The sequence below is a fragment of the Oryctolagus cuniculus genome, chromosome X (genome assembly GCF_964237555.1).
Source record: "Oryctolagus cuniculus chromosome X, mOryCun1.1, whole genome shotgun sequence".
Lineage (NCBI taxonomy): Eukaryota > Metazoa > Chordata > Mammalia > Lagomorpha > Leporidae > Oryctolagus > Oryctolagus cuniculus.
Window position 1 is genome coordinate 96,000,478 of NC_091453.1, and position 23,155 is coordinate 96,023,632.

At 36.5% G+C, this 23,155-nt stretch overlaps 1 protein-coding gene across 3 annotated transcripts in view; it reads right to left on the reverse strand.

Moving 5' to 3' along the window:
* The window catches only part of DIAPH2 (diaphanous related formin 2), a 938,294-nt gene that overhangs the window by 860,464 nt on the left and 54,675 nt on the right, over positions 1-23,155 (reverse strand). For all 3 annotated transcript variants that reach the window (XM_051827762.2, XM_051827761.2, XM_051827763.2), the window contains one exon: positions 22,919-23,095. In XM_051827762.2, coding sequence (XP_051683722.1) covers positions 22,919-23,095 — 177 coding nt within the window. The remainder of the gene's footprint in view (positions 1-22,918; positions 23,096-23,155) is intronic.

The following is a 23,155-nucleotide window of genomic DNA, read 5'->3' on the forward strand; positions in this document are numbered from 1 at the left end:
TGTTAAGAGGAAAGTTTTTAGCAATTAGTGCCTACATCAAGAAATTGAAAAAGCATCAAATAAATGATCTAACAATGCATCTCAAGGACATAAAAAAAAACAAGAACAAAACAAAAATTAGGGGCAAAGAAATAAAATCAGAGAATAAACAAAATTGAAACAAAAATATACAAAAGATCAATGAAATGAAGAGCTGGTTATTTGAAGTTAAACAAAACTGATACACCGCTGACTCAACTTACCAAAAGAGATGGGGGAGGCAGGACACCAAAATTAATAAAATCAGAGATGAAAAAGGAGATGTTACAACAAATATCACAGAAATAAAAACAATTATCAGGAATTACTAAAAGCCAGTTGTACACCAACAAATTGGAAAATCTAGAAGAGATGGATAGATTTCTGGATACATACAATCCAACAAAATTGAGTCATAAAAACATAGATAACCTAAAACAAAACAATAACCAAGACAAACACTGAATCAGTAGTAAAGCTACATAGAAAATATCATATATGAGAAAGAACTTATAAGAATAGCCCCATTCACAATAGCTACAAAAAATGAAGTATCTTGGAATAAATTTAATCAAAGAGCTCTACAATAAAAACTACAAAACATTACAGAAAGAAATAGAAGAATACATAAAAAAATGGAAAAATATTCCATGATCATGGATTGGAATAATTAGTATCATCAAAATGTCCATACTACAGAAAGGAATTTACAGATTCATATGATCCAAATCAAAATACCTACCAACAACATTCTTCTCAGATCTAGAATCAAGAATGCTAAAATTCATGTGGAAACATAAAAAACTCAAAATAGCTAAAGAAATATTAAATAGCAAAATCAAATCTGGAAGTATCACAATACCAGATTTCAAGACATACTATAGGGCAGTTAGAATCAAAACAGCCTGGTACTGGCACAAAAAAAAAAAATGGACATGTAGACCTGTGGAACAGAATAGAAACTCCAGAAATTAATCCATGCATCTATAACTGACTAATCCTTGACAAAGCAGCTAAAATAAATTTCCAAAGGAAGGACAGTCTCCTCAACAAATAGTGCTGGGAGAATTGGATCTACGCATGCAGAAGTATGAAACAAGACTCCTACCTTACACCTTACACAAAAAACAACTCACAGTGCATCAAGGAGCTAAATATATAACCTGATACCATCAAATTACTAAAGAAATACATCAGGGAAACTCTGCAAGAAATTGGCATAGGCAAAAACTTCTTGGAAAAGTCTCCTGGAGTACTAGCAATCAAAGCAAAACCAAATGGGATTAAATCAAGCTAAGAAACTTCCGCACTGCAAAGGAAACACTCAAGAAACTGAAGAAGTAACTGACAGAAATGGAGAAAATATTTACAAGCTATGTAACTGATAAAGGATTAATACCAGGATATATAAAGAGCTCAAAAAACCCATCAACAATAAAACAAATAATCCCATTAAGAAATGGGCAAAGGATATGAACAGGCATTTTTCAAAGGATGAAATTCAAATGACCAACAAACACATGAAAAAACTCTTTAGATCACTAGTTATCAGGGAAATGCAAATAAAAACGACCATGAGGTTTCACCTTACCCCAGTTAGAATGACTACCATCCAAAAATCAAAAAACAATAAATTCTAGTGAGGATATGGGAAAAAAGGTACCCTAATCCACTGTTGGTGGGAATGTAAACTAGTATAGCCATTATGAAATGCAGTATGGAGATTCTTCTGAAATCTGAAAATAAATCTACCATATGACCCAGCCATCTCACTCCTGGGAATTTACTCAAACAAAATGAAATCAGCATTATGAGTTATTTGTACCCACATGTTTACTGCAGCTCAATGCACAATAACAAAGATATAGAATCAACCATTATTATATCAATTAATGACTGGATAAACAAAATATGGTGTATATATACATATATGTAAATATGGATATATGTATGTATACACACACACACACACTATGGAATACCAATCAGCCATAAAAAAGAAAGAAATCCCATCTTTTGCAACAAAATGGATACACCTAGAAAGCATTATGCTTAGTGAAATAAGCCAGTCTCAAAAAGACAAATATTTTTTCTGGTATGTGGCAGTTAATATAGAATATAAAAATGTATAGGAATGAAACAACATTTGGTGATATGACTGTCATTTTTAGCCCTTGTTATACTCCTATGGAACTGTAGTCTTTCTACTGTTTACTTGCTGAATATTATGATTAGTGGTGAATTAATCCTGTGAATAAAGAGTGAATTAAAATTGTCTTTTGCAAAAATTGATGAAAGGAAGAGAGAGAAGCAAGGGAAGGGAAGGAGCAAAGGAGGGAATTGTGGTTGTCTTCTTGGAACTCTATCAATTGAATGCATGAAATCTGATCTGCCTATATTAATAAAAATGTAACACTAAAAATAATAAAATGTTTTTAAAAATACTGCTTTTGCAGGCTCCCTTATAACTAGAGTATAGACATCTGGCTTAGTCTCCATGAACACAATGAATTTATAAGAGCTTCAGATTAGTCGTGAACCATGTGATGAAACAGACCAAATAGACTATTTTGTTTGGATGTGTTGCAACAGAGGTAACATAGTTATGAAACTGATGGCAGTAGCCACATCCTTTTTATTGTCTTATTAGAGAGACAGAGGGTTCCTATCTGCTGGTTCATTCCCCAAATGCCCACAACAGCTGGGACTAGTGCCAAAATCATGAGCCAGGAATCCTATCCAGGTCTCCCATGTGGGAGGCAGGAGCTCAGTTATTTCAGCCATCACCACTACCTCTCAGGTTCTGTATCAGTAGGAAGCTGAAGCCAGGTATTAAAGCCAGGTACTCTGATGTGGGATGTGGGTGTCTTTAATGGCATTTTAACTTCTGGGACTAATAAACACCTAGCCACATTCTTTTATTAAGACACTGATCACATGGTTTTGTGGTGGCAATAGCTCCTTAACTGGATGGTGTTTCAGTTGTGTGGTTCTCAAAGTTGATATTATAATGCTACCTGGAGCCTATCTGTGCAACCCTCCCAATTTAAGAAATACCTAGTATCCCTTAATAATAACATTTTATTTGAAACAACCAGAGTAGATTTTTTATGCTCAATATACTAGGCTATTGAAGTAAATCAAATGTGATTAAGAGTCAAATTGAGATGGGTGGTAGTCAGATTGGACACAGAGAAATTAATTCAAAAAACATGTAAATGTTATTTGAAGGCAGTATTTTCTCTGACTAAAGTATACCTATTAGCTTCAATTTACCTTCACGTGACATGGTTCAGTGTCTACGTCTGTCTCAATTTATGGTTTCATAAAGCAAAGAAAGGCCTCTGATTCCATTATCTCATTGGCCAACCACATCACTCAGCTGACTCACATTGCATTTGTTTTCATCAAAGTTCCTAAATTCTACTCATATATTCTGGAGTGTATCTCTACTGCCTGAAATTGTCCTTATTAACTTTCAGTCTCTAGTAAATATAGTTACCATGAATCTGCATAACCTCAAGCAGAGTCATTTAAGAACACTGACAAGACTGGGTATTTCTATACTTCACAGCCAGGCCTACAAATGTGGTAGTGCCATCTTTGGCAATCTATAGGTAGTCTGCTATCCTTCACATACTAAGGGTCTTCAAAGAATGCTAACTGTAGTGGTGTTGTCACCGCCTCAGGCTTTTTTAAAAATCACTTTTCATCTTACTGTTTTGTTTTAATACTAGGCTACTGGTAGTATGCACCCATTATTTTGTTCACTATGCTGTCTGTCCTCCCAGTCTGAAATACTGTTATCTTCACTACTATATTTCAAGACCATATTCAACCACTAATTTTTCAGGAAGATTTCCCCAAAAATAACTCATTTGGAAATGAACCACCCTCATCTTTCTTTTCCAAATTAATTCCTATATTGCACATTGAAACTGTGATGAATTCATCTTCTATAAAGTATAAGCCAACTGAGGCCAAGAACTGATTAATGTTTGTATTCTTGACAAAGAGCACACTTCCAATAATGTAAGCATTTAATAAATATAGGCCGGCGCCGCGGCTCACTAGGCTAATCCTCCGCCTACGGTGCCAGCACCCCGGGTTCTAGTCCCGGTTGGGGTGCGAGTTCCATCCCAGTTGCTCCTCTTCCAGTCCAGCTCTCTGCTGTGGCCCGGGAGTGCAGTGGAGGATGGCCCAAGTCCTTGGGCCCTGCACCTGCATGGGAGACCAGGAGAAGCACCTGGCTCCTGGCTTTGGATCGGTGCAGTGCGCCGGCCATAGCAGCCATTTGGGGGATGAACCAACAGAAAAAGTAAGACCTTTCTCTGTCTCTCTCTCTCTCACTGTCTAACTCTGTCAAAAAATAAATAAATATATCTTGAACCACTGCAATATTTAGGATCTTTTATTTGAAAATTTTAACTTTCTTTAGAGTCACCAATATCATTTATCTCTATAAATTTGCTGAACAAGTTTAGAATGGTGCCATTCATATTATCAGAAGGGAATATGACTCATTTTATTCTCATAGAAATAAGAAACATACTACTAATTAGGCAACTAATACGTCCAAATCATTAACTCAAGTTTCATAATACCATGAAACTAAATAGAATATTCATACTTCAGTGTTTTTTTGAGTCATTGTAGCCATTTGGGGAGTGAACCAGCAGATGGAGGACCTTTCTCTCTGTCTCTCCCTCTCCCTGTCTGTAACTCTACCTCTATAAAATCTTTAAAATAAAAAGCTACATTGGCAAACACTAAACCTTTTGTTCTCCTTCCACTCATTTCTCCAGCAAATGTTATATTTTAAGAACTATACAAGAATAGAGTCAAATGAGGTCAAAAGTTGAATCCCCTATTCATTCATTTGTATTCTCATTCACCCTCTCTCACATACACACAATACTACATTCTTGCCTTTCCTTTTCCCTTCTATCATAGATCTTTAAGTAGGTAACAATATAATTTTTAAAACTTTCCCCTTGTCTTCTACCATCATTTTCTGTTTTTCTACTTCTTCCTCCATTTTTCTATTTTGCTTCATGAGAGGTAAATTTCAACCTTCTATGTTTTTACTTCTCTTCCTTCCTTACTGCTGTTCCTCCCTTCTATAAATTTGCTATAAATTACTTATGTGTCTACATTGTCTTGATTCCAGCTTAGGGCTGTATTTACACTTTCTGGGTTTACTTTCATGATTTATTTATTTATTTGAGAGGCAGAGTTATAGACAGAGAGAGGGAGAGACAAAAGAGAGGTCTTCCATCTGCTGGTTCAGTCCCGAAATGGCTGTAACGGCTGGGGCTGGGCCTGGGCCGATCAGCCAGGAACTTCTTCCAGGTGTCCCACGTGAGTGCATGGGCCCAAGCATTTGGGTCATCTTCCACTGCTTTTCCAGGCCATTAGCAGGGAGCTGGATCAGAACAGCTGGGACACAAACGGGTGCCCATATGGGATGCTAGTGCCACAGGTGGAGGTTTAACCTACTATGCCACAGAGCCAGTCCCACTGTTGTGGGTTTTTTTAAAAAGATTTATTTTATTTATTTGAAAGGCAGAGTTACAGAGATGCAGAGGTAGAGAGAGAGAGAGGTCTTCCATCTGATGGTTCACTACCCAAATGGCCACAGTGGCCAGAGCTGCACTGATCCAAAGCCAGGAACCAGGAGTTTCCTCCGGGTCTCCCATGTGGTTGCAGGGCCCAAGCACTTGGGCCATCTTCTACTGCTTTCCCAGGCCATAGCAGAGAGCTGGATTGGAAGTGGAGCAGCAGGGACTCGAACCAGCACCCATATGGGATGGCGGCCCTGCAGATGGTGGTTTTACCCACTAAGCCACAGCACCGGCCCTAGCCCCACTGTTTTTAAATCCGAATGTGACTTCACAATCAAATGCTTATCTGAATTCTTCTGGTTCTTAATAGTAATTATTCACGTGTTCTCCAACTGCTAGGTTGAAGGAACATGTCCCTGCAAACAGAATGAATCAGTCATACCCTCGTACCTAAAAATATATACTAGTATTAACAGTGATTACAGTTATGTTTGATCAATTAAAGGATATAAATTAGTGAAGTTTCACAGCATATATAATTGCTTTCTAGATGTATGTTGCATATTTCTAGTATCTGCAGGATAGAATGGACAATAAATGTGGAAATCATTGCATCATTCTTTTGAACATTCTAATGAAAGTATCAGTGTTTGTCTAATTGATTAAATCAATGGCCAGTTCAACCTGGTATTAATTAATAACCTGATGCTTTCTAAAGATTCAGCTAACTTTAAATCAATTGACTGAACCACATAACATATAGAAGCTAAAACAAACAAACAAAAAAAAAACTAAAGAGAAAATTTCCCCAAATACATATCTCTAAAGATAGTGTGGAGCCAAAACAGGAAAAAGTCATAATAAGTGAATGTTACTGAGTATAGCACAAAATTTCTTCATCTATATCTGCTTTCAAGGCTCTACTGGAAGGATACAACTTTGAATACCTTCATATATAACCATTTACCATCAGGAAGGTAAATGTAGAACATATATTTCAATACTAGAAGAAAAAATTTTTTTACTTTCCCATAATCCTTATTCAAGAGATCAACCTTCAACCAAGAGTTTTTCAGAACAGAGAGGATTACATAAAGAATTAACTGGGATTTGGGAAATGTTGTGATTCCAAAACAAAATACTATTTACTAATATCTAATATGAGCATAAACACTGAGGCCCTCACTGTATTCATAGGCCCAAATGTTACATGAGATACCTTACAAGAAGAGTACATATTCACAAAACATCTGTTCCCTTTCAGTGTAGTACATTCTGAAGTTTACATGTACCTAGACAGGTGTTTTTTATAGATTATTTTATCTAGTTTTAACTAAATCAACCCTCAGAAAATGGAAAAGTAGCTCAAAAAAGTTTCTGCAATGGCAACAGATGGAGGATAATAGGATAATACCAATAATGCAAGCACAAAGGGACAAGAAAGTGCCTGTTATATCTTCTACTCATTTTTCATCCATCATCATGGCAGAAATAACAAGTCTAAGGCACATAAGCCAACCTTATAAGGTTAAAATTATTAAGGTGACTACTTGAAACATGGATATATATCAAGCATCAATGACTCTCACTTAAAGTATACAGTAATATAAAATATTGCCTAGTGATAGTATAAGGCAACCTCAAATCAGTACATTTAAAATGCAAATACAGAGCATGCAGAAAGATTTTTCAATTGTCTTTAGGATAACAATCACACGATACTCAATCCAGGACCTTAGTGATATCTTATAAACTTAGACACATATTTAGAAGCCTCTTTTGAACTTTCTTTCTTCAACAGTACAAGACAAAAGGGCACAGGACACTGGGGAAATATTTGGTAAAAGCAGCAGAAATAATATGTGCAGGAGCAGACATAATGCTGCAGTAGGTTAAGCCACAGCCTATGATGCTGGCATCCCATAGAGAGTGAAGGTTTGAGTACTAGTTGCTCTGCTTCCAATCCAGCTGACTGCTAGTGCACCTGTGAAGGCAGCGAAAGATGGCCCAAGTGCTTGAGCACCCTCCACCCAAGTAGGAGACCAGGATGGAGTTCCAGGCTCCTGGCTTCAGACTGGCCCAGCCCCAACTGGTGCAGCCATTTAGGGAGGGAACCAGCAGATAGATGATCTCTCTCTGTCTCTGTGTCTCTCCCTCTCTTTCTGTAACTCTGCCTGTCAAACCAATAAAATAAATCTTTAAAAAAATGAAAAACAGTACGTCAGTACAGTAAAACGCATTCCTTCATGAGGAAATACTGTGAGAAGATGTAGAAATCATTTAAGAAAAGTTGCTAAAGCAAGAATTAGAAAAATTACTCAGTGTGGGAGGTTAACTATACAGCTGGATGAAAATACAGCTTTTTTTTTAACACCACAGCTAATAGTATTTGTTAGGTTGTTCCAATAATGAAATGAATACCTTCATTTGAGTCACAGTTTAACAGATAAGACATACTGCCAAAATAAATATTTATTTAATAAAAAAAATGTTTCATTAGAAAACTCTAAGTAGGAAGGATTCCTGAGTAAGGTTATGCCACATATAAAATTCAAACCATTGCAAAATGCTTGAACTAAAGTACACAGAGTACCACATAGTCAAGAATATAGCTCTTTTTTTTATCTTTTATTTAATGAATATAAATTTCCAAAGTACAACTCATGGATTACAATGGCTTCCCCCCCCCATACCGTCCCTCCCACCCACAACCCTCCCCTTTCCCACTCCCTCTCCCCTTCCATTCACATCAAGATTCATTTTCGATTATCTTAATATACAGAAGATCAGCTTAGTATACATTAAGTAAGGATTTCAACAGTTTGCTCCCACACAGAGACATAAAGCGAAAAATAATAGATGATTTTTTTTTAAATGATGATGGAATCAGATCAGACCTATTGTCATGTTTAATCCCAGTGAGAGTCAAGTTGGGAATTGATAGTTTCTTTTTTCTTTTTTTTTTTTTTTAAAAACAAAATCAAGATACATCAAATACATAGAATATTTACAATATATTGAAATGAAGTAGGAAGTGACCACTGAAACATGTCATACCTTACAGAAGTAGCTTTGGTTATCTCAAGACCAAGTATTTAAAAACTGCTGAAATTTAGCATGACTTGGGCATTTTTCATTCACAAAAGACAGGTAATTCCTTGACACTGTAACAATTATTAAGAAAGTAAACTCTTTCTCAAACTGACTTCATTAGAAAAGATACAAATTAATAGACTCAACTTTCACATCAGTCTCATTCACCCTTGCTGAAATCACTTCTTCCTCTTTCTGCTGTTAGAAGTACTGCCCAGAGAAGTCACAAGTAGAAAAACATGAGGATGAGGGTCTATACATGAAAGATATAGGTGGTAAAATGGAAATATCCCATATCCTAATGGAATTTGTTGGAGACATTTATTATAGCCCATTTTGAACCCACTTATCTAAAAATACATAAATGTAACATTCCAGATTAGTTGGGAAAACATATTATCCCTAAAGAAGATGGAAATTTACTAGTCACAGTTCAGCAGGGAATAGTTGGTTGACTCATGGATTGAACTGAAAAAAAATTAATGTTATGATTTAATAAGTGCTGCTAACTTCTTCCATTTGGACCCACACATATTAGTCAGATTTATGTTTCAACTATGACAGACATTAAGCCAAATATCAAAATAAAACAAACTTGGAACTAAACCTTCAAATTACTGCCTGTTTTTAAGCAAGACATAAAAAATAATGACACATTGACATTGCTCAATAAAAAATTATGAATCATGACAGCAAAGGCTTTTGTACAATAAATAAACTTATTTTAAAACATGCAAAATCATGTTTATTTCCTGTTTTCCCATTTTTAACTATGCCTATTTTATATAACATGCATATTAGCACACAGATATATGTAAGTAATTTTAGATAAATTAAGGTTAGTTGCTCAAATATGTATACATATGAGTACTTCATAAAGTTTGTGGAAATGGGGGCCGGCACTGTGACGTAATGAGTAAAGCCACCGTCTGCAGTGCCTGTATCCCCTATGTGCGCCAGTTCAAGTCCCAGCTGCTCCACTCTCAATCCAGCCCTCTCCTATGGCCTGGGAAAGCAGAAGATGACCCAAGTCCTTGGGCCCCTGCACTGGCATGGGAGACCTAGAAGCAGCTCCTGGTCCCTGGTTTCACATCAGCCCAGCTCCATCCATTGTGGCCATTTGCAAAGTGAACCAGCAGATTGAAAATGTCCCTCGCTCTCGCTCTCGCTCTCGCTCTCTCTCAATCTCTCACTCTGCCTTTGCCTCTTTGGAACTTTTCCTTTCAAATAAATAAATCTTTTTTAAAAAGTTTGTGGAAAGAAGGAGGTACCTTCCTCTGAAGGGAGGAGAGAACTTCCACTTTGAATATGGCCTTGTATAAATAATGTCAGAGTTTGTGGACTCAAGAGGCTTCCATAGCCTTAGCAGCTCATGACAAGAGCCTCAGGTGATTGCTGATGTCATAAATAAGAGTGTCAATTCTTAAATCAACAACCAGAGTCATTGTGCACCTGCCCCCCATGCAGGACCTCTGTCCTAAATGTGTTGTATTATGCAAAATAACAGTAAAACTACTACTGAAACAGTACTCTATACTTTATGTGTCTGTGAGGGTGCAGTCTGTTGAAATCTTTACTTAGTATATACTAAGCTGATCTTCTGTATATAAAGATAATTGAAAATGAATCTTGATGAAGAATGGGATGGGAAAGAGAGTGGGAGATGGGATGGTTGCAGGTGGCAGGGAGGTTACAGGGGGAAAAGCCACTATAATTCAAAAGTTGTACTTTGGAAATTTATATTTATTAAATAAAAGTTGGGAAACAAAGCCAAAAAATCAAATTTTAAAAAGTTTGTGGAAATGGAATTAAAAGTTAAGTTGACTTTTGCATAAAAAAATTCACTATTTTTTATTTTTCATAAATTTTATTTATATAATAAAAACTATTACTAATTTCAAAGTATATTTGCATCCAAATAAGCTAACTTTTATTCCATTTCCCATGAATTTTGAACTATATTCATATATACTTACATATATTTCACTGACTAAAATAACAGTTTAACAGAAAAATTACTGTCAAAATAAATGATTTATACCTGATAACTTACATGATGGCGTAGTAAATCAAAAAGTTAGAGACTGCTGCATTAGTCTAGATATTGGCAAACTTTTTCTGTAAATTGCCAGACAGTAAATGTTTTAGACTTTGTGGTCATATAGTCTTTGTCTAAACTACTCAACCCTGCTATAGCACAAAGAAGCCATAGGCAATGTATCAAGAAATGAATGTGGCTTCATAGAACAAAATTTTATTTGTGGATACTAAAATGCGTATGAACAGTGTTTTTTTCCCCGGACCTAACAAAGTACCATTCAGTTGGAAGCTGTCAAACCTCACCATGACAAGGAAATTTGCCTTTGCTTTCTCCTTTTTAATAATTCTACCTTATGGAACAATATATTATCCCTATCAGAGCATAAGCTCCTTGATGGCAGGAATTTTCTTTGCATTGTTCACTGTTCTCTCCTCAGAATTTAAAATGGTATTGGCAATATATAAGGCACCATTTGTTGATGAGCTGAATTGTTCAAGTTATGGTAACACTTAATTCCAATAAAAGTAAGACTAATAATTCAGAAGTGACACTGAGTCTCATAGCATGTGAAGGTACTTCAACATTTCATGGAAAATGGAATTAAAAGATCACTTATTTAGATGCAAAAAAAAAAACTTTGTAATCCATGAGTTTAAGTGGTCTTCAAAAGGTTTACAGAAAATGCATACTATGAAAAAAAGTTTATTTTTGTACCAAAATAAACTTACCTTTTAATTCAGTTTCTCCACAAACTTTCTGATGTATTCTTGTAGTTAAGTCTTTTCCACTTCCTTCCACAGCACGCCCACACACGGGATTAAGTACACACAGTGACTCCTTCACAGCTATCCTAGTACTATGGAAATCATTGGTTCACTCATCTCCCTGACAAAAACCTGAGCTCTCTGGGGGGCAGAAAGGGTTGCATTCATCTTTTTACCTCCAGCATGTAGCATACCAGCTTGCACACTGCACATAACAATAAATGATTGCTGAAATTCTTTCACTGCAATAAACAGTTTTAAACTTTTCAAAACAGAAGAATATTTTTGAAAACATGTCTAGGTACAAACCAAGCACAGAGGAGTGAATTGTGAATTTGACCAGTTATGATCAGAATAATTTTACAATCTAGTTCTTTTAATTTCTCTTCTTGGAACTCTTAACATACCACTGTCTTAGCTGTGAACATTTGATGAGAATCATATTTGGTAAGAAAGATAAAAATGGATGTTTTGGGGCTGGCATTGTCGCATTGTGGCACAGTGGATTAAGCTCCTACAATACCAGCATCCCATATGGGCACAGGATTGGATCCAGGGAAAGCAGGATCCTGGGAAATCAGCAGAAGATGGCCCAAGTACTTGGGCTCCTGCACCTACCTAGGAAACCCAGATGAAGCTCATGGCTTCTGGCTTTGGCCTGGCCCAATCCTGGGCCACTGTGGCCATTTGGAGACTAAACAAGTGTATGGAAGGTATCTTTCTCTCTCTCTCTGTCTGTCTGTCTGTCTCTCTATCTCTCTCTCATTCCCTCCCCCAAATAAATAAATAAATTTTTAAAAAATTGACCTTTAATACCTGCTACTGGGTAAGTTTTGTTCCATATTTATAAGCTTTCCATAAGTTCGTATAAGAAAATAAAATATATTATCTGGAAATGACGATATATTATCTCAGTCTAATAATATGAAGTAGGAATATTGGAAACATAAATATAACCAATGGAAATTATGCTGTCTAGACAATTTCTGAGATTTTAATTATTTCTGACAACTATTTCATAGCTTATTATAAATTTTAAGATCTAGTTTATAATTTATTTTATGGTAACTTAACAATTAATTAAAATGACTGCTTAGAGAACTAAAAGGTTCTCATCTAAGTTAACCAAGTTCTAAAAGATTGGTTTGGGGAGAATAAAAAATCCAGAATAGCAGTCAACGTTAGAACAAATATGCTTGGGTTAAAATATCTGGTGTCTGAAAGTAAATATTCTCTCTAAAATGATGAAAGGGAAATGTGAGAGAATAAAAATTAAAAGCTTTGGGATTATTTATGAGAGTTTCACCAGGTAGAATACAGGCTAGATAATTTTGTATATTTTACAAATAACTAGACTATCACTAAACTATAGTAAAAATGCAAAGTATGTTAGTATAAACTGATGATTAGAAAAAGTGTAAACTATGAACTTCGTATAATCATATCCGAAACATTACATTTGGTAAATAAATTAGAAGTAAAACATGCTTAGAAATTAATCATAAATCAACTTTTTTCATGAGACAAAATCAATCATCTACATTAGAAGGTAGTCCTTACTGACAGAGCTGTAAGAATTGAGTATCACAATGTAACCTGGACCTCCAGTTAATAGATCTTCGGAATAGTCAACAGAAATCAAACTCCAACTTGAATTCCCAAGAAGTTTCTCAGTTTTTTTAAGCTTAAAATGGAAATCCCTCCTCTTTCCCCATAGATCTCCCCTCCAAAAAATAACTGTAATTGCATTCATTCGGTTTGGATGAAAAAGTTATCACTATTAAATATCTAACAGTCCCTAAGTAGCATAATCAATGTAAAATATCAGTTCAGTTATTCCCAGTAAGTTCAAAGGCTATGATAACTTCAAATGCTGAACAGTTGTTCAACGATAACATTATTAATTTCCTGAATTTAAAGTATAACAGGGAAGATATTTTAACCAACTGTAATTACATGCAAAACAAAATGCTTCTGGTTAAAATGAGAAAGGTTGCAAATATGAACTTCACTCAAATTTGAACTTTCGTTTAAACATGATATGTAATACCATTATAGTTAAATCATCTTTTAAAGTTTCCAAAAAATAGTAATGTGGAAGGAGTATACTACACCACCTTTACACACTTGTAAAAGATGTGAAAGCCCAGGGCCGGCATTGTGGCTCACTTGGTTAATCCTCCTCCTGCGGTGCCAGCATCCCATATGGGCGCTGGGTTCTAGTTCCAGTTGCTCCTCTTCCAGTCCAGCTCTCTACTGTGGCCCGGGAGTGCAGTGGAGGATGGCCCAAGTGCTTGGGCCCTGCACCCGCATGGGAGACCAGGAAGAAGCACCTGGCTCCTGGCTTTGGATCAGCACAGCACCGGCTGTAGCGGCCATTTGCGGGGTGAACCAACGGAAGGAAGACCTTTCTCTCTGTCTCTCTCTCTCTCACTGTCTATAACTCTACGTTTCAAAAAAAATAAAAATAAAAACAAAAGATTTAAAAGCCTGTCAAGGAAGGGAACAGAAATCTGGAGCAAGTATTATTTGCTCCACATAGCTAATTATAACAATCAAATAAAAACAAGGGGTCTTTCATTCTTGAGAATTATAACAAAAAAAAAAAACTTTCTCAATTTTAGGTTAATAGTCAGTGACCATACTTTAAGTACAAAATCCAGTTTTATAAACCTTGGATGATATGCTATTTAACAAAGGGCTTGTGTTCTATAATATAATCATCTAAAAACTTCAAATTTGGAGCTTTAAATCTTTTAGAAATAGCCACTGATATCACTACTCAGAAAGTTTGTCTACAATCGCTCCACTGATTATTCACAATATGAAAAGTTATATATCAATGCATAGCATAGATGTCAGAGTCAATGCAAAAATTAGTAATCTACTGAAAAACCTACTACAGTCAAAGCAAACAGGTCTTTTAGTTGAGAGAACACCTTCCAGAAATTTCCTTAGTTGTAAAGAATTGAATGGTTTTTAAAATGAGCTATTAGTAATTAATTTAAAAGCTAATATTTTTTAAAATGCCCTGCATTTTAATTTCGATTTAGATTTAGATTTAGCCCTATCATTTAAAAACCACAAGCCTATAGAATGAGAACTGCTGTTGACAGATATGATCCACAGGTATAACAAGTTTCAATTAACAGAACAAGATGGGATCATATTTGAATACTGTCTTTTGTTAAGATTTTCACCAAAATATATCATTACCCAGGAATTGCAAGTAATAAATTGTATTAGCAATTTTAAGGTAATTTATTTCTTGTCCAGAATCCCATACTGTGGATAATATATTATTTGATATAATTATTTAAAACATTTTATAACTCAGGGTATGTTACCATAAAATACCCACGTAGTACTTAGGCCTAAACATTTGTACAGTAGTTCTCTAAAATCTAGAAAAGACTATCAGCATGAAAGGTACAATAGGGAATAACAAAGAAAAGCAAGACTGTCACAGCCATCAAATAGGACAAGAACACCTTTTTATATTATTAGTACAAGGAAGGACACCCACAGGAGTGAAATAAAAAAGGGAAATTTCATATCTGGAAATCCACTATGTGTTTCAGAAACAGAATGACTTCAGTGCCTTCTCCCAATCAACTGCGATAATGACATTTTAACAGTTTTCCATTACTAGATTGTTGGGCTCTCTCTTTTCAATTGATGCTCTGTAAAAAGCAATTACAGAAAACTTTCTGTCATCAGTAGGAAACAATCCTTCGTAGGCTGGCTTTACCTGCTACCCAGTGTACCTCTGAGTTGCTCTCTACTTCCATTCAATATGTGTGGAAAGAAAATATATTAATTTTATGTTTAAGCTTAAATGAAACATTATAAAAAGCAGGTGTTACAGAAATGTCAATGTTTTAGATTTTTATGTACCTATACTGCAGCTCAGCAGCCCTACTAGCTTGGGCAAGTTAATGAACCAATTTTCTTTTTTTATTGACAGGCAGAGTTAGAGAGAGACAGAGACAGAGAGAAAGGTCTTCCTTTTCTCCGTTGGTTCACCCCCCAAATGGCTGCTACGGCCGGTGCACCACGCTGATCCGAAGCCAGGAGCCAGGTGCTTCCTCCAGGTCTCCTATGCGGGTGCAGGGCCCAAGCACTTGGGCCATCCTCCGCTGCCTTCCCAGGCCACAGCAGAGAGCTGGACTGGAAGAGGAACAACCAGGACAGAATCCGGCACCCCAGCAGGGATTAGAACCCAGGGTGCCGGCGCCACAGGCGGAGGATTAGCCTAGTGAGCCGCGGTGCCGGCCCAGGAACCAATTTTCTTAGCCTCTCTCTAAACCTCAATTTCCATATCTGAAAATGGAGTATAATAATGTTATCTACTTTGTGGCAGTGTCGTAAAAATCAAGAGAAAGAAAACAAACTGTTAGTTTCAGGCCTAGGCCATCAGTACACAGCAAATGAAAATTATGTTCATATATTATAACTCCTTCACTATAAATCCATTGTGGTCAAGCTAAAGATAATATATAAACTATATAGGGTAAAGTAGACTTTTCAAAGAAGAAATACAATCCTTAAAAGTTTTTGTTAACCTTCTAGCTGCTACTTTTAATAAAATTTTATTTCTCTGATATTTTATACCTATATTATCCTTTATATAAAAATAGCATATATTCATCTTTAAACTATTAATAGGGTTTGTTTTAATTAACCAATGAAATGTATATATTTACTATATACAATATGATGTTTTAAAGTACATAGGTAAGTATTTATATGTGTGTATATGTCTGTGTGTGTATATACATGAATGAACAAATTTACTAGTTAATGTGCATATTACCCCACACAGTTATGCTTGTGGTAAGAATACATTACATCTACGTTCTCAGAAATTTTCAAGAATACAATATATTAACTATATTCACCATGTTGTACAATCTCTTTAAGCTATTTATCCTATGTAATGGAAATTTTATCCTTTGACCATCACTCTACTCTCTACTTCAATGAGACCAACTTTTTTAGATTCGCCATATTAGTGAAAGTATGTTGTATTGCTTTCTTTGTCTGACTTACTTCACTTCACTTAATGCAAATTAAAATCATGAGATATTACCTCATGTCAAAATAAAAAAAGCTAAGTATTGGTGAGGGTAGAGAACAGAAAACTTTTCTACACTGTTGGTAGGAATGTAAATTAACATAGCCAATGTAAAAAATAGTATGAAACTTTCTCAAAAAAAAAAAATAGAACTACCACTTGATCCAGCAATCTCCCTACTGAGTAAAAACACATTTTTAATGTCTAAACATATATAAATTTATGTTTGAGTATGCATGTGACATAACATAAATGAGACCCAACAAATAAAATTATAACACATTATGATAATACATGAAAAATGCATTTTCTTGCTATTCCAAAATTACCATGGAAGACAAAATTCACATTAGCGAAAATGTGGCACGAAGTCATACTCTTCTTTTTTTTTAATTTTATTTGACAAATAGAGTTAGACAGTGAGAGAGAAAGAGAGAAAGGTCTTTCTTCCATTGGTTCACTCCCCAAATGACCGCTACCGGCCGGCGCTGCGCAGATCCAAAGCCAGGAGCCAGGTGCTTCTTCCTGGTCTCCCATGTGGGTGCAGGGCCCAAGCACTTGGGCCATCCTCCACTGCCCTCCCGGGCCACAGCAGAGAGCTGGAGTGGAAGAGGAGCAACCAGGACTAGAACCCAGTGCCCATATGGGATGCTGGCGCTGCAGGCAGAGGATTAACCAAGTGAGCCACGGCACCGGCCCCCATACTCTTCTTTAATTCACATTTATGAAAACATTACATGTTTAAAGAAGAAAACAAGAATTTTCTGATAAAACATTAGACTTAATATCCAAACCACAAAATAGAAACTTTGTACAAAGTTTTAAAATAGTGCAAATGTTGAACACAAATTAAAAATTTGAAAACTACCAAAAATCATTACTGCTCAAGGTTACAATCACATAAATAGCACGTATTCAACAGAGGAAAAGTGAACAAAAAGGGAGTACAGAAAGTGATATCCAAATGAAAATATGAGGGGTTAGACCATATAGGTTTTTACAGCCTATTGAAAGTAATAGCAGCTTTTTTACACTGAGTGAAATGGGGAGCCTTGGTTGACATGTGAGGAGCCAAGTGAAATGATATTCACATTTTACATGGATAATTTGTCTTTGTTGAGAATATATTACAGAGCGTCATAGGTGGAAGCATGGACAGTAATTAAACTTACGGTAGTATTAATAGTCTTACCATTATTGTAGAAGTTTAAATGAGACTACATCAAGTACAGGAGGTATGGAGTTGGTATAAGTAACCTGCTTTAAACGAAGAGTTATTGGGACTTTCTAAAGGACAGAATGTGAAACATGAGAAAAAGAAAATAGTAAATGACAATCCCACTGCTTGGGGCCTGAATTAGTACATGGATAGAGATTTCATCAACTGATATTGAGGAGCAGGTTTAGAGGAAAGTATCTGCAGTTCAATTTTCTATGTGTTATCTGGAGATGTCTACTGAACATCCAAGGTGAGATGTTAATTACAATGTTTGATATTGATTTTGGAGTTCAGATGTGGGGGCTTTAAATTTTATCTATTTGTTTTCATCTTACATAAAAGGCAGAGAGACAGAGGCAGACAGCAGATCTTCCATCCACAGGTTCACTCCCCAAATGTCTTCAATAGCTGGAGCTGGACCACATTAAAGCTAGGGGCCCCAAATCCAGTCTGGATAACCCATGTGGGTATCAGGTACCCAAGGACTTAAGATATCATCACTGATTCCTAGGGCCCACATTAGCAGAAAACTGGAACTGGAAGCTAAATTGAAGATAAATTTGAGAATTGTTACCACACAAATATAACTGAAAGGTGTTTACAATCACCAAAGAAAATGGTGTAGAGAGAGATGAGAAGATATTCAAGAACTTCTGAAAGATTAAAAGGTTGAAGAGATAAAAGAGGAATCAGTAAAGAAAACTGAGAAGCAGCAGCTTGATAGGTAAGAAGAAAACCAGATCACATGTTGAAAAGGGGGAGAAAGTGTTTTAAATTGGAACATCAGGATCAACTGCATCAAATCCTGTTTGTCAGTCAATTAAGATGAAAACTAGGACCAGCATTGTGGCATAGCGGGTTAAGCTACCACCTATGATGCTGGCATCCCATATGGACATTGGTTCTTGTTCCAGTTGTCCAACTTCAGATGCACTCCCTGCTAATGTACATGGGAAACCAGCAGAAGATACCCCAAGTACTTGGGCCCCTGCATCTACATGGAAGACCTCAAAGAAGATCCTAGCTCCTGGCTTTGGCCTGGCCCAGCCTTGGCCATTGTGGCCATCTGGGGAATGAAGCAGTGGATGGAAGACGGATCTCTCTCTCTCTCTCCCTCTCACTCTCTCCCTCTGTGTGTGTGTGTGTGTGTGTGTGTGTCCCTCTCTCTGTAACTCTGTCTTCCAAATAAATAAGATCTTAAAAAAATTAAAAGATGAGAAGTGAGAGTTGACCATGGCATTTAGCTGTATGAAAATTTTGGTAACACTGATAAAAGCAATTGTGATAGAACGATGGGATTCAAGCCTGGTTAGAGTGACTTTAGGAAAGTGAAGGTAAGATACTAGAAACAATGTATATAAACAAAATTACTCTGAAGTGCTCTGCTTCAAAGGAGGGCAAAAAAATGGACTGGTAACTAGTAATAGAGACAGGGTCAAGAAAGTTCTTGTGGGATGGAATGTGTTTGTGATGCCTCTGGGAATGGTAGGAGAGAAGGAAATTATGTGAGCAATGTCCTTTAGGAGTTGAAAAGGAATGGGATCTTACACACAAAAGGAAGGATAGGAAAACGAAAAATTAATCTACAGCAACAGAGAAGACACACCGTGTGACTGCAGATACCATATTAGCTAAATGTTGTGGTGGCAACAAATGGAAGTTCTCTTCTGATTGCTTCAATTTACTCTGTAAATTAAGCTTCAAGGTCATCAGTAAAGAATAAAGTAACAGGTTTAAACAACAAAGTAAAAGTGTGAAATAATCATTTAAGAGCACAAGTGAGGGAATTCAGAAGGAAGATACACACACACACACACACATATACATTATATACGTAATGTCTGGAAACATAAGGGCCCATTTGGGGCTTCAGAAAACAATCTGTTTCAGAATCATTAATAGGACAATATTAGACTAGAACAGAGAAAATGTGAAGGAAACAAGGAAGACTAGTTAGAAGACAATTGTAGTGGGCACAAGAAACGAGAGAGTGGTATCATCTAAACTAGAGCAAGAAGAGTTGGACAACAACTGAGGACACAGATGTAACAGTTATTAAAATTGCAGAACCAATGGGATTGGGCAAGCAATTAGAGGTCACCGAGAAAGTGAATGGAGTGGAAGACGGCCCTGTAGAGCTGAGCTTAAAGCAGTGGAATATGGCAGGACCACTCTTGAAGTAGAGAGCTACTTCAACGTTGCAAAAATTATAACCAAATTGCTCACCAGATTAAAGCTGTAAATACAACTTTTGAGTGAAGAGAAAAAAAGGTTTTAAAAGATTATAAGTGTTAGTAGTCTCAAGCATGTTTCTGGTTTTGATGTCATTGTTATTGTCAGCCATTAAGGTAGAACAATGAAGTGGTAAACTAAGAGACATCTAGGCAGCCAGGAAATATCAGCAATTGAAGAAAGAACGGGATTTATTTGATAAGGAAGGGAATACTATAGCATTTTATAAAGTTGTTTATACAGAAGGCTTACATGTTAGGTAATATTCTAGCAATATCATCTCTTTTAATACTAAAAATAACCATATATGGAAGTATCTCTTATACCCTGGTTATATAGTTAAGGAAAACAAAGTTCACAGAGTTTATATAACCTTCACAAGGTAATGCAATTAATGGCATTGCCAAAAGTCAAACTCACCTTTGAGTGACCCCAAAGGCCAAGTTCTCAACCATTATACAATGAATGCCCTCTAAAATTAAGAAGACTTGGAGAGCTAGTATAGATTCTTCCAAACAGAATTTTAGACTTAAAAATTTTAGAGCCAGAGTCACTCCAAAGAATGGCACATTCCAAGGTATAGTCATATCTGTAATTAGCTAAATATACAGATGCAGAAGTCAGAGTTTAGGAAATCAAGGAATTATGAGCAAAAATATATTAAGGGGGTTTAGAAACATGACACTTGAAATCACAAAAATGAGCAGCAAAGGAAAAGGCCAAAAGTACAGCCAGGTGCTGTCATCACCAAGAAAGGATTTCAGATAACAAACTTAAAGGGTTATTGACAGATGGTTCAAAGAAGATGGCACGGGGGCAGCATGACAGAGTAAAGCTGAGTCTGCGGCATTGGCATCTAATATGGGTGCTGGCTCATGTCCTGAATGCTCCATTTTTGATCTAGTTCCCTTCTAATGGCCCAGGAAAAGCAGCAAAAGATGGCCCAAGTGTTTGGGTCCCTGCACCCACATGGGAGACCCAGGTGATGCTCCTGGATCCTGGCTTCAGCTTGGCTCAGCCCTGCCCACTGTGGCCATTTAGGAAGTAAACCATGAATGGAAGATCTCTCTGTGTCTCCTGTCTGTCCCTTTCTCTCTCTGTAACTCTGACTTTTAAATAAACAAATGTAAAAAAAATTAAAAAGAAGAAAATGATGATGATGGCATGGGAGGAACATCAGGAATAAAAGGTGTGTCATAGGACTAGGAGCAAGAGTTGAAAGGGATGAAAATCTCAGGGCTTGTTTTAGGGGAAAGTCAAACTTCAGTGGTAGCTAGATAAAATGAATAGTCACAAAAAACCAAAGAGATAACAGGAATTTGTATTCATTAAAAAATATGCAACAAATATTAATTAGAGTCCACTGATTCCTCTAGTCACAGGAGAGAAACTGTGGTCCTAAGGAGTGTTGATAAGATGTTCCATACAGCGCAGAGTAGAAGGATCTAGATTTCACTGGTTCTGCACCTTTTTACTACTTTTTATTCATTTTCATTTTATTTGAAAGGCAGGGAGAGAGACAGAGATCTTTCATCCACTGATTCACTTCCCAGATGCCCACAACAGGTAAGACTGGGCCAGGCCAAAGCTAAGAGCTGCGAACCCCTTTCAAGTCTCCCATGTGAGTGGTAGAGACCCAAGTACTTGAGTAATCATTTGCTATCTCCCAGGAAGCACGTAGGCAGGAAGCTGGATCAGAAGCAAAAGAGCTGGGACTTGAATCAGGTACATCAATATGGAATACTGGTGACCTAACTGACCTTTAACCTTTCTGGCATGGTTAAACAGACCTTAAGGAAGGAGGGTGAGAGGTAGAGAGAGGGAGAAAAGGAGGAAGGGAATATCATTATGTTCTTAGAATTATACCTAGAAATCACATTGAGTCTGTTAAAAATTAATTATAAATTAACATTTTTAAAATTTTTAAAAAGAAGCTTCTGTGGACCTTAACTGCATATAAACAGACATCCACAAAAAATTACAGTGCTAAGTGGGATAGAGTTTTAAATAAATGAATTATGAACCAGAAGCTCCAGATCTTCTCTGATCAAGCTAACTAATGCACATGTCATGTACCAGATGCCTCATTTCTCTCTTCTACCTTAAACTGCTGAGTACTCAAAATATTCTATTCATTATCTAACATAAGAAATAATTTGGACCACAAACTATAAAGCATAAAAAATATGCTAGAAAATGTATAACTATTACTAATAGAGCAAACTTGGGTGAAATAATTGCTCTGTTCCCTCTAATTGTTTCTCACCCTCTGCACTTCAGGCTGTATTTCACATACTCAACAAGAAACTTAGTGCTGTTTTCAGTACAGTGGACTTGTGCCAATTTTGCTTTACAGAAACAGGCACACAAATCAGTTAATTGAAAAATTGATTCAGTGTGCCAGAGACTACTAAGTAAAACTGCTCCCTACTTTTAGGAGCTCATGGTAGCACAGGCACACAATTAAGAACTTTTAAACTTGTAGCATAGTGGGTAAAGCTGCCACCTGCAATGCTGGGTGCCAGTTTATGTCCTGGCTGCCCCACTTCCGATCCATCTCCCTGCTAAAGGCCGAGGAAAGCAGAGGAATATGATCCAAGTGCTTGAGCCTCAGCCACACATGCAGGAGAAGCTGGATGAAGCTCCTGGCTCTGGCTTGGGCCTGGTCCAGTTATTTGGGGAGTGAACCAGTGATGGAAGTTATCATGCATACATGTTCACATGCTTTCTCCCACTCTTTCTCTAATTCTGCCTTTCAAATAAATCTTTTTTTAAAAAATCCTATATATCAAGTTTCTGGCTTCTCCTTTAAATGACATGCATACAGTCCAAACAGACCTACTTAAAACATGGTGCTATTCCAGGCATACACCTTTAAAAATCGCAACAAAATTAGAGAATCAAACTTACCATCATTTTTTCAAAGAGATCCAGTACTTCCTTTTCTGACAAATTTAAAGATCTTTCATCATACAATGGCTGAGCTGCTGGAAATTCACTCATCGCAACTTGAGAATCAATAGGATGTTGAATAAGAGGTTTTTCTTTTTTGACAGTAGATTTTCTAAAACTTGTAATTCGGTCACGCTGCAAACAGAAAAAAATAAGAAGTCCTAAGAAAAAGATCAAAACCATGAACGTGAAGAA